Source organism: Sinocyclocheilus grahami, unplaced genomic scaffold (assembly GCF_001515645.1).
Source record: "Sinocyclocheilus grahami isolate Dianchi unplaced genomic scaffold, SAMN03320097.WGS_v1.1 scaffold754.1, whole genome shotgun sequence".
NCBI lineage: Eukaryota > Metazoa > Chordata > Actinopteri > Cypriniformes > Cyprinidae > Sinocyclocheilus > Sinocyclocheilus grahami.
Window position 1 is genome coordinate 176,468 of NW_015505933.1, and position 15,443 is coordinate 191,910.

The following is a 15,443-nucleotide window of genomic DNA, read 5'->3' on the forward strand; positions in this document are numbered from 1 at the left end:
TGAACTTTTAAAATCTGAAAATATATAGTCATATTTAAAAAATGCAATGTTTAAAGTAAAAAAAAAAAAGTAAAATCAACAGTTTTACTAATGTTTGTGTGTGATTTGAATTTGAAAAACACTGTTGTAGTAAACTAGCAGTTACAGTAAGGCTCTTACCATGAAAGTGAGGCATGATAATAAACATTAAAATATACACCACTTTGAACAGATTGCCACTAAACTGAAACTTCATACTTCAGCGTGAGACTAGTGTGATACAATTGCTCAATGCGAAATTATTTCCAGATTAGGGCTGTCACAATATCAGATTTTCACTACACATTTCTTTTGTTTAAAAGAATTTACAGTACCTATATTATTATATCTATTGAAATTTTTGGAGGGAAAAGTTAATCAAATTAATTTCTAACTTTTTTGTTTATTTTGTGACTGATGAATCACACTAAAAAAAAGATTATTTTCATTTTAGCTTATAGATTTTAGTAATTTTGTGCGTTTGCCTTTTTTTTTAAATATATTTATTTACTTTTAATTTATATTTCAGTAATTTATATTTCAGTCAAAATTATGTAGTAATTTTAGTACTTCAACTCAAACATTATTTATTTTTATTTGATCCCAGCTTTATTTAAATTAATAAATGACTACTTGTGAATACTTAAATACTTGTGGTTAACAATTAAAAAAAACTGCATCGTTGTCTTTTTTGTTTTTTTCGTGTGTGTGTGTTGGAGTGGCAACTAGCTGTGTTATTTGCGCGATACTACTATCATATGTAGTCCTAACATATCAATATTACATTTTTTAAACATCACGATTATGGTCAATACCGGTATATTGTGACACCTCTATTCCAAATAATGCTAAAAAATGCTGTTGATTGAGGTTGACATATAATTAATCCAAAACATTCCTTGAAAAAAGACTAAATGTTGTATTCTCGGGTTTATAGCAAGCAAATAAATAAATTATTTGTTCATGAAACGTATTACCCAAACCAAATGTTTGTTTTAACAATAGTTTAAAAGAAAGTCAAAAGGTGTGTGTACATGCCTCTTATTACACAAGTGCATGACTGTGGTGTACTCTGTATGTGCCTGACTTCTTGTTCCTCTGCTGCAGAGTGTGATGCCCTCTTCTCAGGACGACCTGTCTAAAGACAAGCCCCGGCCTCTGTCCAGCATTTCACGGCAACAGAGGAGTAAGACCCACATCACCCGCACTGCCTCAGGTGGGTGCCGCTCTTTATACACGCAGACAAGCTGATACACACCTAAAATTGTCTAAATGCCTGAAATGTATACATTATTTAAAGGAGGAGGAGATTTTGGAGGAGCAGGGTCATCTCGCAGTATTTCTGATCAAGATCAAGACTTTGAGAGAGAGGTAAAAACATCTATCATCTACCTTAATGACCTCCCCCGGGATGTCAAATATGGTTTTATTTCATTCGCCCCACATTTTGAAAGCTTCTCGAGATACATGATGGATGGTTAAAGGAGCTTTGAGGTGCTTTTGGCCATTTTCTTGTGTCCTGATTTTGTGGTCTGTAATAACTGCCCCAGTTCTCACAGTAAAACCTGCTACAGCTGTAAACTAGTGTTATTTTTGTTGTATAAATGTATTCTTTTAGTATTTCATAGTATATTATATAATTTATTATTATTTATCAATTATTTATATATATATATATATATCAATTTATGTTTTAATTTTAATATAAGATTTATTAATTGTATGTTCTTGTTTTTTTTTTCTCCTGTTTAGCTGTTATTTGTTTTTAATTTAGTATTATGTATATACTATTATAGTATTTTGAATTTGCTTTCTTTTTTCATTTGACGTTTCGTATAAGAGTTGGTAACTTTGTGTTAATTGTTTTTTATTTTTCTATTTAGCTTTCATTTATTCATATGACATTATAGTATGTATTAATATTTTGAATTAGCTTTTCTTTGTGTTTTTTTAGTATTCATTTTAATTTATACAATTTTATTTACAAAGTAAATGTATTGCTTTTCTCCCCAATATTTAAATTTAAATGTTTTTATTTCAGTTTTAGTAATATTAATACTTCAACTTGTAGTTTGAAATTTAGTAATTTTATGTGCTTTTCTGTTTTTTTTTTTTTTTTTTTCTCAATATTCAGCTTTACTATTTATCTTTATTTCTATTGATTTAATCTTAATACTTTAACAATTTTAAAGATTTAATACATTTCTTGTTCTAATTCCATTTTTGTTTAGTAATCATAATACTTCAACTTGAACTTAATTCAGTTTTCGATAATATTTACATTTTATTTCAGCTTTATTTTAGATGCAGAAAACATTTTAGTTAACAATAATAATACTGCTGTAAACACTCACTTCGGCCTAAATGCATGTATACTGTGCAAAATTTTAAAAACCATCTAGACAACAAGCAACTGATCTGTTAATTGTTTCTTTATCCTTTTTTTATTTTTTTATCCTTGCAGCCCGACTCTGACTCAACCAAACATTCCACCCCCTCCAACAGCTCCAACCCCAGCAGCCCCCCGAGCCCCAACTCTCCCCACCGCAGTCAGCTCACTCTGGACAGCCTGGATCAATCCCTGGACGGCTGAAAACGGACAGCTCCCTTTTTTTCACCCAGCGCACACCCTAGACATGCCCTTCCATATCCATCTGCTCTACTAGGACTCACTAAGAAGTGCCAAGACTCTTACAAAAAGTTACCCTGCTCATCCACCACAAGGGCCAAAGGTTTACCCCAAATCCTGCTGCTGGGTAGACACTGCCACAAGAGCAGCGTGATGGGTGTGTGCTGACAGGCACAGGCGAAGCCACCAAAAGAAAAGAAAAAAAACCATAAAAGCCTGTCCCCTGATGGAAATGTCATGGTATTACACTAACTGGGTCAGATTAGCAGTATGATGGATTTTCATTTTATTTTAAATCTGAATATCATGCCATGCTCCTGCAAGTTTTTTTTTTTTAATTATTATTTACTTTAGTAAATGAACATGCATTACATCTGCTGTGTCAGAATTGCTTCTGGATTCTTAGCTTCCCTTCAAAGTACCGAATTGATGGGAAAAGAGACTTCTTATGCTGTTTTTAAATGTATATTATCAGGAACACTCATCAAGGAGGCCGAAGAGAGAAGCGTATCGGGATGAAAGAAACTGAGGACGATATAGAACTGTGACATTCTTGGACCAGTAACATGATTCGTCACGGACCGGTGAAAACGTCTCATATGAGCAATAAATCGGTGATAGAGACTTCGGGGGTTTAAAGCCAAACCAGAGGGCACTTTTATTGTTATGTAATTTCTCTTTCTCTCTCAAGTTCTGCATTTAAACCAGCCTTTATAATATTCATGTTTTAACTTAGATGTTTCCCACAAAAATATCTAGTTCAGCTTATCACAAAAAAGAAAGCAACAAAAAGGAAGACTTTACATATAGATAAGTGTTTTAATAAAAATACAAAGGAGACCGGCACACAGCTACTATTCATAGGATTTCTGTAGTTCCTCTTAAGCTGCTACTGCTGCTTTGTGTGCTCTATTTAAAAATGAAAGTTAAAAAAAAATATATGTGATAAGGTTATCTCACCATAGCCATGCTCTGATTCTGGTTTATGATGTTTGATATCAGGACGCTGATATGAGTTTGTTTGTTGACATGCTTAAGATCCGCAGGCATATCCATTATCACTCTAGTGTGCCTTCAGTGCCAACTTTCGTTTCCGTAATAAACTGTCCGCTAAAGCATTTCAGTGGTTTTGACGAGGCTGACGGTAATGTATTGTTTTCCCCCCACCCTTCTGAAACACTGTAAGACACTTGCACACGTTTTTAGTCTAAGGATATGATTTTGTGTGAATGGTTTTTCCTGTACCTCCTTTTTCTCCCCCATACTTCACTTGTCCACTTCATCAGATGGAAGTGTATCCTCAAAACACTACTGCTTTTACTTTAAAAGAAAAAAAGAATCACAGGTTGAAATCTTTGTAATTATTGACTTGTTAGCCACATAAATTTGAACAAACAATAAAAGAGTACCTGTCGTGCTTTTTTTTGTTGAATTTGTGCGTTTTGGGAAAATGCTGCTCTTACTCATTTGTATCTACATGGAAAGAATTGTTTGGAATTTCGAGTCAAAATTAACACACACACATACATATATTAACTGTGTACACTTCTTATGGGGAAAAACTACTGAAAATACTGACACTTAAGAGTAAATACCTGTGTTTTTAAAATGTATTTCCTTTTGGCAGTTTGGGTGTTTTGAATTATTTATTAGATTTAAGTGGTCTGAACAGTTTCTAAGAATTTCATAAACCTCCAAGTTCAATTACATTTTTGGAAAGTTTCTGTTTTAAATGTAAGTAATCATTTGAGAATGATTAAGAGTCACTGATTACCCTTTTTTTTGTAACACATTTTTATCTCTTAATGGGTGCAAAACACTGCTTCTGGCTGTTTATTTTCTAACCGATATCACTTTAGAATTGGTCAAGAATTGGAGTATGTTATTTGACTGTTTGATGCATTGGTATGACTTTAATTGCAATTACGAAATCTTTGGGATGACGCTGTATTTCACTAGTTAATTACCAACATACAATACTTTATTAAGATTAGATTTGAATATACAAAATATAATAGAGACGGATGCAGAGAGTGGGAAATGATGCGCAGCATAATAACGTGTACAGAACTATATATTTAAATTATATAAATATTAAATTAAAAATCAAGTTTAACGATTTCATTTTAAAGTTGGCATGAATTACTGACAACAAAATAGGCAACAATACCTGAAATCAGGTGTGTAATGTAAAAGACAATATTTGTTCAAAAAGTTGCGTTTTTACATTAGTTTTTAAATTTTGTATTATCATATAGCTAATTCGCTATTGACTAAGTTGTAATACATACTACATAACTTGTATCTAAAACACAGCAGGAAAGAAAAATCAGCGTTTGTAGGGCTTTTATTTTGGCGACGTGTTTAAAACAGGAAGTAGTAGGAAAGAAATCTGACGTTTCATGAGTCGATTTTCACTGTAATATTTCCAAGGTAAGTCTGTTATAAAATCATATTGCTCTTTATTTTTGTCATGGTCCAAGCAGCAAAATAATATCGATGCATATGAAATAGATACTTCTTACAAATGACAATCTTAGCGAATCTCAAATGCCATAGTGGCGGTTTAAGATGACCGCAGCATATTGCTCAATACAGACTCGCCTGCATGGAGTGGCTGTGTGCTGTAGCTGAGGGCTTCTGGGACAGATCAGATGAATCACATCAAGGCACCTGCAGCCCACCGCTTGCTTCGAGTCTACATTGTGTATGTTTTTCAGATGTCACGGGCCAAACCAGAGGATGATGAGTACTGGAACAGCTCCAAATTTAAAGCGTTCACATTTGACGATGAAGACGACGAGTTTTCACGGGTAAGTTCATTGTGTTTCTATTGAACTCTATGCAGTCCAACGGCCGTTTACCTCAGCGGTATGACAGTGGAGAATAACTGCACCTTATGGTCCATTCAGTCCTAAAACCGTATTATGCGGTTAAATATTATGAAGACAACGTCGTCTTCGCGAAATTAAATAGTTTGCTTTTTGTTAGAACGGATCCAAAGCAAAATTTTGCTTTTCATATTTAATTAACCATATAATTTGTATTAGAACATGGGAAACGTTTTTTTTTTCAAATCAGGTCAGTTGTTTTGTATGTTTTTAAGTGGCAGCTTTACTGAAAATAGTAAATTAAAGGAATTGAATTAAACTGGCTAAATTAAAGGAGACATTGGCAAAGAGAAACTCTTTAGAAAGATTCAACACATAGGCCTGATTTTAAACATTATGTACATGGTAAGAAAGGAAAGATTAGAGACCTATTCTTAGTCAATATCCTTTGTACAATATTTATTGTATATATATCTCTCACATTGTCGTCACATTTTCTCTAGAACCACTGTGTGGCCCTCAGTTTAAAAAGCTCTGATTTAGACTACATTGTGTTGTTATTTCCCAGCTGAAAGAGTCCAAGCGAACCGTGAACAGCATCCTGGTGGATGAGGAGGATGAGGATGAGGATGACGTTGAGAGAGTCAGCTGGAGTGGGGAATCTGTGGGAAGTATGCAGTCCTTTCCCTACACTCTTACTGTCTTTACTGTCTGTCTTTCATCTGGATGCTCATCAGTTTTTGTTTGTGGGTAGGCATCTCTTGGTCGGTGAAGGAAACCGCCTCCAGTATCCGCTCAGGCAGCGAGCAGAGCTTTCCCAAAATAGACAGGACTCCGTCACTGTCCAAACAGGGGTCTGGATACTCCCTGAGCTCCCTGTTTAAAGGTAATCTATAGTGAAGAGTTCTTGTACGTTTTAGTTCAATCATTTTAGACTCACCAATCTGACTCTGTTTATATTCCTTCAGCAAAGAGTAAACCTTTCCAGTCCTTCTCCGAGTGTAAGTTCAAGTCATTGAAGCATTTAGAATGATTTAAGCCTATTTCTCATTTGTTTGAATTAAGTGTGTTTGTTCACTCTTTTCTAGCTTTTAGCGATACATCTGTTAGAACATACGCACCTGAGTTGAGAAAGCCCAAGTCAGATGGAAAGGTAACACATATGGATATGTTTGTTTACACCACTGTTCAAACATTTGGGGTTAAGATTTTTAATGTTGAAGAAAGACGGAGAACACCAGCCTGTGGAGCGCTAGTGAAACTCGTACACTTACTTTGATTTGTAAAATGTCCCGCGACTGAAAATGTTTTCAGAAGACTTATGCTTTCTGCAGACTTATTTACCTCTAACACTAGCTTGCTCTATTCTTTTTCTATTCCATCTGTTTTCTTTTTATTTATTATATAATTTAAACAACAACAAAAAAACCTTGCTACATGTACTGCGTTAGGCTAACTGTGACTTGTCATAGCATTGCTCATATCATTGCTCTTTTGTTGATTTTGATCACTTCCATTGTCCTCATTTGTAAGTCGCTTTGGAAAAAAGCGTCTGCTAAATGACTAAATGTAAATGTTTTTGTTCTTCAAAGCTTCATTTATTTGAGCAAAAATACAGTAAAATAGTAATATTTTGAAGTATTTTTACAATTTAAAATGACTGTTTTGTATTTGAATATATTTAAAAATATGATTTATTCCTGCTATGACAAAGCTGAATTTTAAAAGGGTCATATGATGCGATTTCAATTTTTCCTTTCTCTTTGGAGTGTTACAAGCTCTTGGTGCATAAAGAAGATCTGTAAAGTTGCAAAGACTTAAGTCTCAAATCCAAAGAGATATTCTTTATAAAAGTTAAGAGTCAACCACACCCTCCTAAAACGCCTCGTCACTGTGTGGGAAGATTTGCATAACACCGCCCAAATGTTCACGCAAAGAAAGAAGGCTTTACTTTTATTCTTGCTGTAGTATTGTTGTAGCCGCCGCCATGTCGTGGAGATGCTGTGTGTTTCGTTGTGAAAGCGAAACTTCTTTGTTTGGCCTTCCAAAAGAGGACTGTATCCGCTTCGTCATGCCTGGAGCTGATCCATGATCGGGAGATGTCGTCACAGTATGGTAAGGGGCGTAACATTTCCGTCACACGCTTGAGGTATTCAGCCAATCACAACACACTGGATAGCTGCCCAATCAGAGCACACCTCGCTTTTCAGACCGATGAGCTTTGTAAAAATCGACGTGTTTCAGAAAGGTGGGGCATAGAGGAGAAACAATAATGTACAGTATGTGGAAAATAATGTTTTTTGAACCTTAAACCGCATAAACACATTGCATTACACCAAATACACAACATAATGTTCTTTTTAGCAACATCATATGACCCCTTTAAACATCATTACTCCAGTCTTCAGTGTCACATGATCCTTCAAATCAGTCTAATATGCTGATTTGATTGGAACATTTCTTATTATCAATGTTAAAAACAGTGTGCCGTGTAATTATTATTATTTTTTTCAGAATGCTTTGATGTATAGAATGTTCAAAAGAACAACATTTATTTGAAAATATAACATTCTACAATTCTTTACTTTCACTTTGATCAGTTTAATGCATCCTTGCTGAATTAAAGTATTATTTTCTCCCAGAAAAATACACTTACTGAGCCCAGACTTTTGAATGGTAGTGTATGTTTGGCCAAAAGTTTCCACTGAGTAATTTGTTTTAATTTGTTTTCTAAATGCCATAGGATTTTGTCAGTGACCTGAGTCCTGAGGAAACCGTGAGGAGAATGCAGAAAAGACGGGTAGGGGGCAGCAAAGAGCTTTATATAGAAAGTACTGTATTTTTACTGATAAATGCTAGATATACAACATTAGAAAGTCAGTGTAAAGGTGAAGTCAGGAGATCTGATATAGCAGAATAAAGCCATTTATTTAATTCTCAATAGCAGTAGGTGCAGGCCCCTTTCTTTCCATTATTAAAATATCTGCTGTCATATAACAAAATATTAGTCACATGTTTTTATGTTGCTTACAATGAGGATTTCGTCAGATTATATAGCTACTTTTGAATGGCTGTAAATGGGAAAATATGCTTTTCTCATCTAATTAAAATGATTCTTTTACAGGAATTTTCCCTAGAAAAGTTCCGCTCTCTGCAAGACAAACTTCTGCTGCTAGATGAAGCAGTAGCTATTTATGATGGCAACCTCATCACTGCTGTGAGCCGCACATCTCTCACATACCCTATATGGAAGAACTGCTATGTCTTTATGATGATTTATATCAGTAGGAACAGCTTGTGCTTATTAACTGATCTTTTACATTTTCCTACTGCAGGTCTTGATATATTTAAACAAGTCATTAAGTAAAGGTGAGATGTATTGTGATCTGTCATTGCTCACCAGTTCTTTCTCTTTTTTTTCAAAATAAGTTAAATATTTTCTAGAAAGTCTTTTTTTTTTTTTTGCAGAAATCCTCTTTCGAGAGTTAATGGCGAGAGATGTGGCTTTGCGTCATTACGTTCATTATTTAAAAGAAATGGGAGAACAAAAGCTTTTGGTTGAGTTACTGAAGTAAGTTTGCTGTTTATATATACAACTTCCTCTCTTAGTGAGAAACATGTTAAAAATAGTTGTCTACAGTGTTTTTGTGCGACTGCGGTTGGCATCTCTTCATATATTAGCATTGCTTATTTGATTTGAAGAGTTGGCTTGTTGTGTGTTTTATTTGAATAACTGTCTTTATCACATTGGTCACCTGACTATATTTTAGGGCTCTTGGCAGGACAGAAGATATGGCGGTAGGTACTAACTGCACTTGCACTCTCAACTGTCATTATACTCACAGCTTGTACACACATTACCATATATATTTAACCCTCTATTGCAATGTCATCTCCAGGTCATATGTGACCCTGGACCACAAAACCAATCTTAAGTAGCACGGGTATCAATAACCAAAAATGTATTGTATGGGTCAAAATTATCCATTTTTCTTTTATGCCAAAAATCATTAGGATATTAAGTAAAGATCATGTTCCATGAGGATATTTTGTAAATTTCCTATTGTAAATATATCAAAATTTCATTTTCATGCATTGCTTAGGACTTCATTTTGGATAACTTTAAAGGCGATTTTCTCAATATTTAGATTTTTTAATTAATTAGATTTTTAATATTTAAATAAAAAATATTAAAATATGTGTGTGTATATATATATATATATATATATATATATATATATTATTAAGTCTTCCACTTTAAGTAGAAAAAAAGAAACTGTACATACTTTTATTAAATAATAGAGGGTTAGTGTCAGCAGAAAGAAGTGAAAAGAGGAAGAAAACGGCCTTAACAAAATGAACACTTTTCTGCTTTTGCCTCATTGACATTATTTGTCTTAAATAAAAGTGAAGGAAGAGAGGAAGTTGAACATTGTAGTAACATTTTTTGGTAACACATTACAATAAATAGGTTTGCTATAGTATTTATTCATCTTCGTTAATGCTAATAAAAATACAACTATTCATGTTAGCTCAGATACATTAAGTGATATTAGCAGATGCAGCTTTTGATTTCAATAATGTATTAGTAAATTAACATTTACAAAGATTAATAAATGCTTTAAAAGTATGTTTTTATTTCATTTTAACTAAAGTAATTAACTAATTACTCATTTGACTCATTTGTAAGTCGCTTTGGATAAAAGCGTCTGCTAAATGTGTAAATGTAATGTTAACTGGTGGAACCTTATTGCAAAATATTACCAATTGTTTTTCTTCAGTAAGTTGTAGTAATGTTTCTGTTTGACCACACATATATTAAACTGGCTTCCTTTCTATTTTAAACAGTTGATGCAATACAAAGAACACTTAAATATTAAGGATGAAGGCCGAAGAAGAGACTTCCTCAAAAGTTGCCTCGGGTAAAGATCTTTCGGTGGAATTCAGTAGAGTTCAGAATCATCTCCTGCTGACCTTTAATGATCTATGTCATCTCTCTGTTTGTTCTCAGCCTTCCTTTCTCTCAAGACGATGCCACTCACGTTCAAGACCACTATACACTCCTCGAGAGACAAATAATCGTTTACACCCTCAGATTCCAGACATTCAAATAGTTGTATCTCGGCCAAATATTGTCTGATCCTAACATCCATACATTAATGGAAAGCTTATTTATTCAGTGTTCAGACGATTTTGAAAAATTGACCCTTATGACCAGTGTTGGGGAAAGTTACTTTTAAAAGTAATGCATTACAATATTGCGTTACTCCATAAAAAAGTAACTAATTGCGATACTTAGTTACTTTTTATGGAAAGTAATGCGTTACGTTACTTTTGCGTTATTTTTTAAATCTGGACAGGGCTTGCTTGGTTGTTTTTAAAATAAAAAAGTTATATTTTTGGCAAATATAAAAGCCTTTTCATAAGCCTCAGACTGAAGGGAAAGTAAATTAACGTCTGTACAGTAGAATGCAGAAGAAGACATTTCAACACACTTCAGCAATAAAAAAAGACACACAAATGTTTGTCTAGAGTAATTTGTGCTTATTAGTAGGGTTGAACTGGATCATCGAAGGTCAGAAGCAAAGACATTGGTGAATAGAATGGGATTAAATGCATAAAGGAATGTTTTTATTCGTTTTGAGGAATACTAAATCTGTGTTTATTTGTGTGTGAGTGAGATGAATTAATGCATATTCATATTTATTTTGAACTACAGTAACATCTTCTGATTTCTCTCAACATGGGGACAGGAGAGCTCTCAATCAATAATTTTTTTTTTTTAAGTAACTTGCGTTACTTATTTGAAAAAGTAACTCCGATATTCTCTTGTAAATTAAAAAGTAATGCGTTACTTGAAAAAAGTAATCTGATTACGTAACTCACATTACTTGTAATATATTACCCCCAACACTGCTTATGACTGGTTTTGTGGTCCAGGGTCACATATATAATCTAGAAATGGAATATCATCAAGTATTACCAACGTTATCTCATGACCAGTTCGTACATATTTTACAGGGTGGTTAATTTGTACGAACTCATACAACCTCAATTGTACAATTTTATGTTTTCTGTGACGGGGTAGGTTTAGGGGCGGGGTTGGGGTGGTCATTCATACGAATTCCTACGAATTTGCCACCTCGTAAAATATGTACGATTTGTTCACAAACCGTGCGAATTAGCCACCTCATAAAACATGTATGAATTGCCGTGAGATTGGTTTGGTATTACAATATACACTACAATTCTAAAGTTTGGCGGTCAGAAAGATTTTGGTTTTAAAAAAGTCTCACCATGGTAAGGATAAAAAAAAAAATACTGTAAAGCAGTACCGTATTGGCCCGAATATAAGACGACCCTGATTATAAGACGACCCCCCTTTTTTTTTTTTGGAAAAAGGCTTTTTAAAAACCAAATCATGTTTTTTCTCAGTAAAACACATTTTGTTTTCAATTATTTTCATATTGCAAACTGGTCAAATGTACCAACAATCACAGAAGTAACACAAAAAAAAAACAGGTAGCCCATCTGAATTAATAATAATAATAATATTTCTTTCAAAAACTTTTGAAACGTAATGTATACTGTAATTATATAAATATTTGTAATTATTGTATTATAGTAAGTTTATCTTTTTCATTTAGTAAATCATTTATACTTTTTCTTGTTTATATTATTTCCCACAGCTTCAGAGAGCTTTTAGAAACTTAAAAATAACAATATACCTATTGATTTGTAATCTGAAACCTAACCAGCTTCATTGTTTGATTTTTGAAAAGTTGAAAAGTGCTATAAATGTCACCTGGTTTGATATTTACACATTTTAAAGTATTGTTTAAATGTCCAGATATGTTTTGGGCAACTGTATTTCAATAATTGTCATCATTTTTTATTCCACAGGGAACTTTTAGCAGCCCTTCGAACATTAGAAAAACTTTCCGGGTAAAATAAACAATCATTTGTATTTAATAGTTACCAACTTACAGCACCATGAAAAGTCTAGACACACTAACTCATTCTTTACTATTACTTTTTTTCAATAGTAAAATCATCAAAACTATAAAATAACACACATAGAAGTGTGGGAATTGTCATGTGACCAAAAACTTTAGACAAATCAGGACTATCATATATTTTGGATTCTTCAAATTCATCTTGATTATAACTTTTATCGTGTAGTTTTCATATCTGTCTACAAACACCGACACCTTTAGATGTTTCTACAGTCATTAGAAACACAAATTCATTCAAGTGTGTCTAGACCAGTAGTGTATACATAGCATATGTGCGAGTCTGTAATAACAGTCTATGGGAAAAAGTTTCTAAACCATTCATGTTTGCTGTGGCAGATTTCAGAAAAGCAGTATATTCTCACGGCTCTTGGCGCAAGAGCGAAGTTGAAGTCCTGGTTTGATGTGGATAGTCTGTTCAACACCAAAAACTGGCTAGGATACACCAAGAAAAGATCTCCCATTGGCTTTCACAGAGTGGTGGACATCCTGCAGAAGAACAGCGCCCCTGTAAATGTATGTCAGTTTCAATGTTGTAATAAACCTGCTCACTTCCCATCCCAGCCTGCACTTCACTGCGCTTTCCCGTGATCTGCAGGTGCTGCAGGAGTATGTGAACCTCATCGACGACCCAGAGCTCAAGCTCAGCGTGGCTCTGAAATATAAATGCCATGACATCGTCATCAATGTGAGTTCATCCTCAAAGTGCTTCTCAGTCTTTCTCAGTGTACATCACTGTGTTTGTTTGTTTTGTTCATTCAGACATACAGAGACCTGAAGGACAGGCAGGAGCTTGTTGTGTACCAAGAGAAGCTGGAACGAGACTCGCCCGAATACAGGAAGATCCAGGAACTCCTCAATAACGCGGTAAGAGGAAGTGAGCCTCCACTCTTGAGTCATTTTCTGATTCACAGTGTAGTACGAGTAGGTTTAAGGAAAAATCTTGAGAAACATCTTACAGTAATTTATCAGTGTCTTCTACAGGTCACTTCATTGCATTGCAACAATGCAATATTGGGCTTGCGTGAAGTAATTTGTGCATTTTTGTTGTTGTTGTTGTTACTTCAGCAAATCAGATGGAAAAACTGACAATTGGATCCTGACATGAGTCAGTGTTGGGCAGATGTGAGCCAGAGCTCTTTCATAGACAATGTTACACCAAAAAAACACTATGAAGCTGCTTAATATGGAGTTAATCCTGAACAAACACGACTGCGAACCAGTGGAGTGAGTCATTCGGAGTGATTCTTTTGCAAATGTATCTGTTCTGTATGATTAAACTGCCAAGTGTCCTTCTGCCAACTCTACAGGTGAACATTTCTGAAGGGAGGCTATCTGTGGTTGCTGACGTGACCAACATACTCTTTCACCCCTCACACCTGTTTGTTTGCCCGTGTATGAGTTTCTGAACATTCCTCACCCTCTCCTTTTTTTTATATTTAAAAAAATATTATACTGAACTGTTGATAACAGTAATACTGTTTATATTACTGTACTGGTTTTCTGGTAAATATCTAACATTTATAATGTTACAAAAGATTTGTCAGAGAATCTTGAAAAAAATTATAATCATGGTTTTCACAGACATACAGTGGGGGAAAAAAGTATTTAGTCAGCCACCAATTGTGCAAGTTCTCCCACTTAAAAAGATGAGAGGCCTGTAATTTTCATCAGAGGTGTACCTCAACTATGAGAGACAAAATGAGTAAATACTTTTTTGCCCCACTGTATTAAAGGGTTAGTTCACCCAAAAATGAAAATTCTGTCATTAATTACTCACCCTCGTGTTGTTCCAAACCCGTAAGACCTTCATTCATCTTCGGAACACATATTAAGATATTTTTGATGAAATCTGAGGGCTCTGACCTTCCCATAGACAGCAAGGTAACTACCACGTTCAAGGTTCAGAAAAGTACCAAGATGATCGACAAAGTAGTCTGTGTGACATCAGTGGTTCAACTGTAAAGTTACAAAGCTACGAGAATACTTTTTTGCGCAAAGAAAACAAAAATAACGACTTTATTACACATTTTCGTCTCTACTGCGTCACTTGTGGACGCGTGTTCATGACAGTATCATGACGTGAGCCACACGCTCGCGTTCGAACAACACGAGGGTGAGTAATTATTGACAGAATTTTCATTTTTGGGTGAACTAACCCTTTACGCAGCACAACTGTTTTCAACATTACTAATGGCAAGAAATGTATCCTGAGCAGCGAATCAGCATATTAGAATGATTTCTGAAAGATCGTGTGACACTGAAAATTCACCGTTTACAACACACGAAAAAAATGCCATTTTAAAATATATTCAATTTTTTTAACATGGTAATGTTTCACAGTATTTTTTGATGAAATAGTTTGAGCAAAAGAAACTTCTTCCACAAAAGAAATTAATAAAAAATGAAATAAATTACAAACCCCAAACTTTTTATTGGTAGTGTATATTTTAGACAAACACCAATACTAGGTCTACTAACACCAAGACTAGCGGTGCATTCCAAACGAGATATATCGCCCTCCGAAGGGCACTTCGGAGTGAAAACAATCATTGCCGCCATATTGAAGGGTCGTTCCAAACTGAAGTGCTCAAAACTGGCTGCTTCAAAGGGCCCTTCGGAATGAAGGATTTCGAAGGGTACAACTGATGGACACGTCGGGCTCCCACTTCCACAAAAGAAATTAATAAAAAATTAAATAAATTACAAACCCCAAACTTTTTATTGGTAGTGTATATTTTAGACAAACACCAATACTAGGTCTACTAACACCAAGACTAGCGGTGCATTCCAAACAAGATATATCGCCCTCCGAAGGGCACTTCGGAGTGAAAACAATCATTGCCGCCATATTGAAGGGTCGTTCCAAACTGAAGTGCTCAAAACTGGCTGCTTCAAAGGGCCCTTCGGAATGAAGGATTTCGAAGGGTACAACTGATGGACACGTCGGGC

The 15,443-nt window shown here is 34.6% G+C and overlaps 1 protein-coding gene and 1 pseudogene across 1 annotated transcript in view; both read left to right on the forward strand.

Moving 5' to 3' along the window:
* cdc42bpb (CDC42 binding protein kinase beta (DMPK-like)) overlaps positions 1 to 4,079 on the forward strand; it is a 97,927-nt gene extending 93,848 nt beyond the window's left edge. The window contains exons 36-38 of the mRNA XM_016245370.1: positions 1,126 to 1,234; positions 1,319 to 1,389; positions 2,483 to 4,079. Of these exons, the coding sequence (XP_016100856.1) occupies positions 1,126 to 1,234; positions 1,319 to 1,389; positions 2,483 to 2,611 (309 nt within the window). The 3' untranslated portion in view covers positions 2,612 to 4,079. The remainder of the gene's footprint in view (positions 1 to 1,125; positions 1,235 to 1,318; positions 1,390 to 2,482) is intronic.
* Positions 4,080 to 4,993: 914 nt separating this feature from the next.
* On the forward strand, positions 4,994 to 13,962 carry LOC107561041 (spermatogenesis-defective protein 39 homolog; annotated as a pseudogene).
* The last annotated feature ends 1,481 nt before the right edge of the window (positions 13,963 to 15,443 follow it).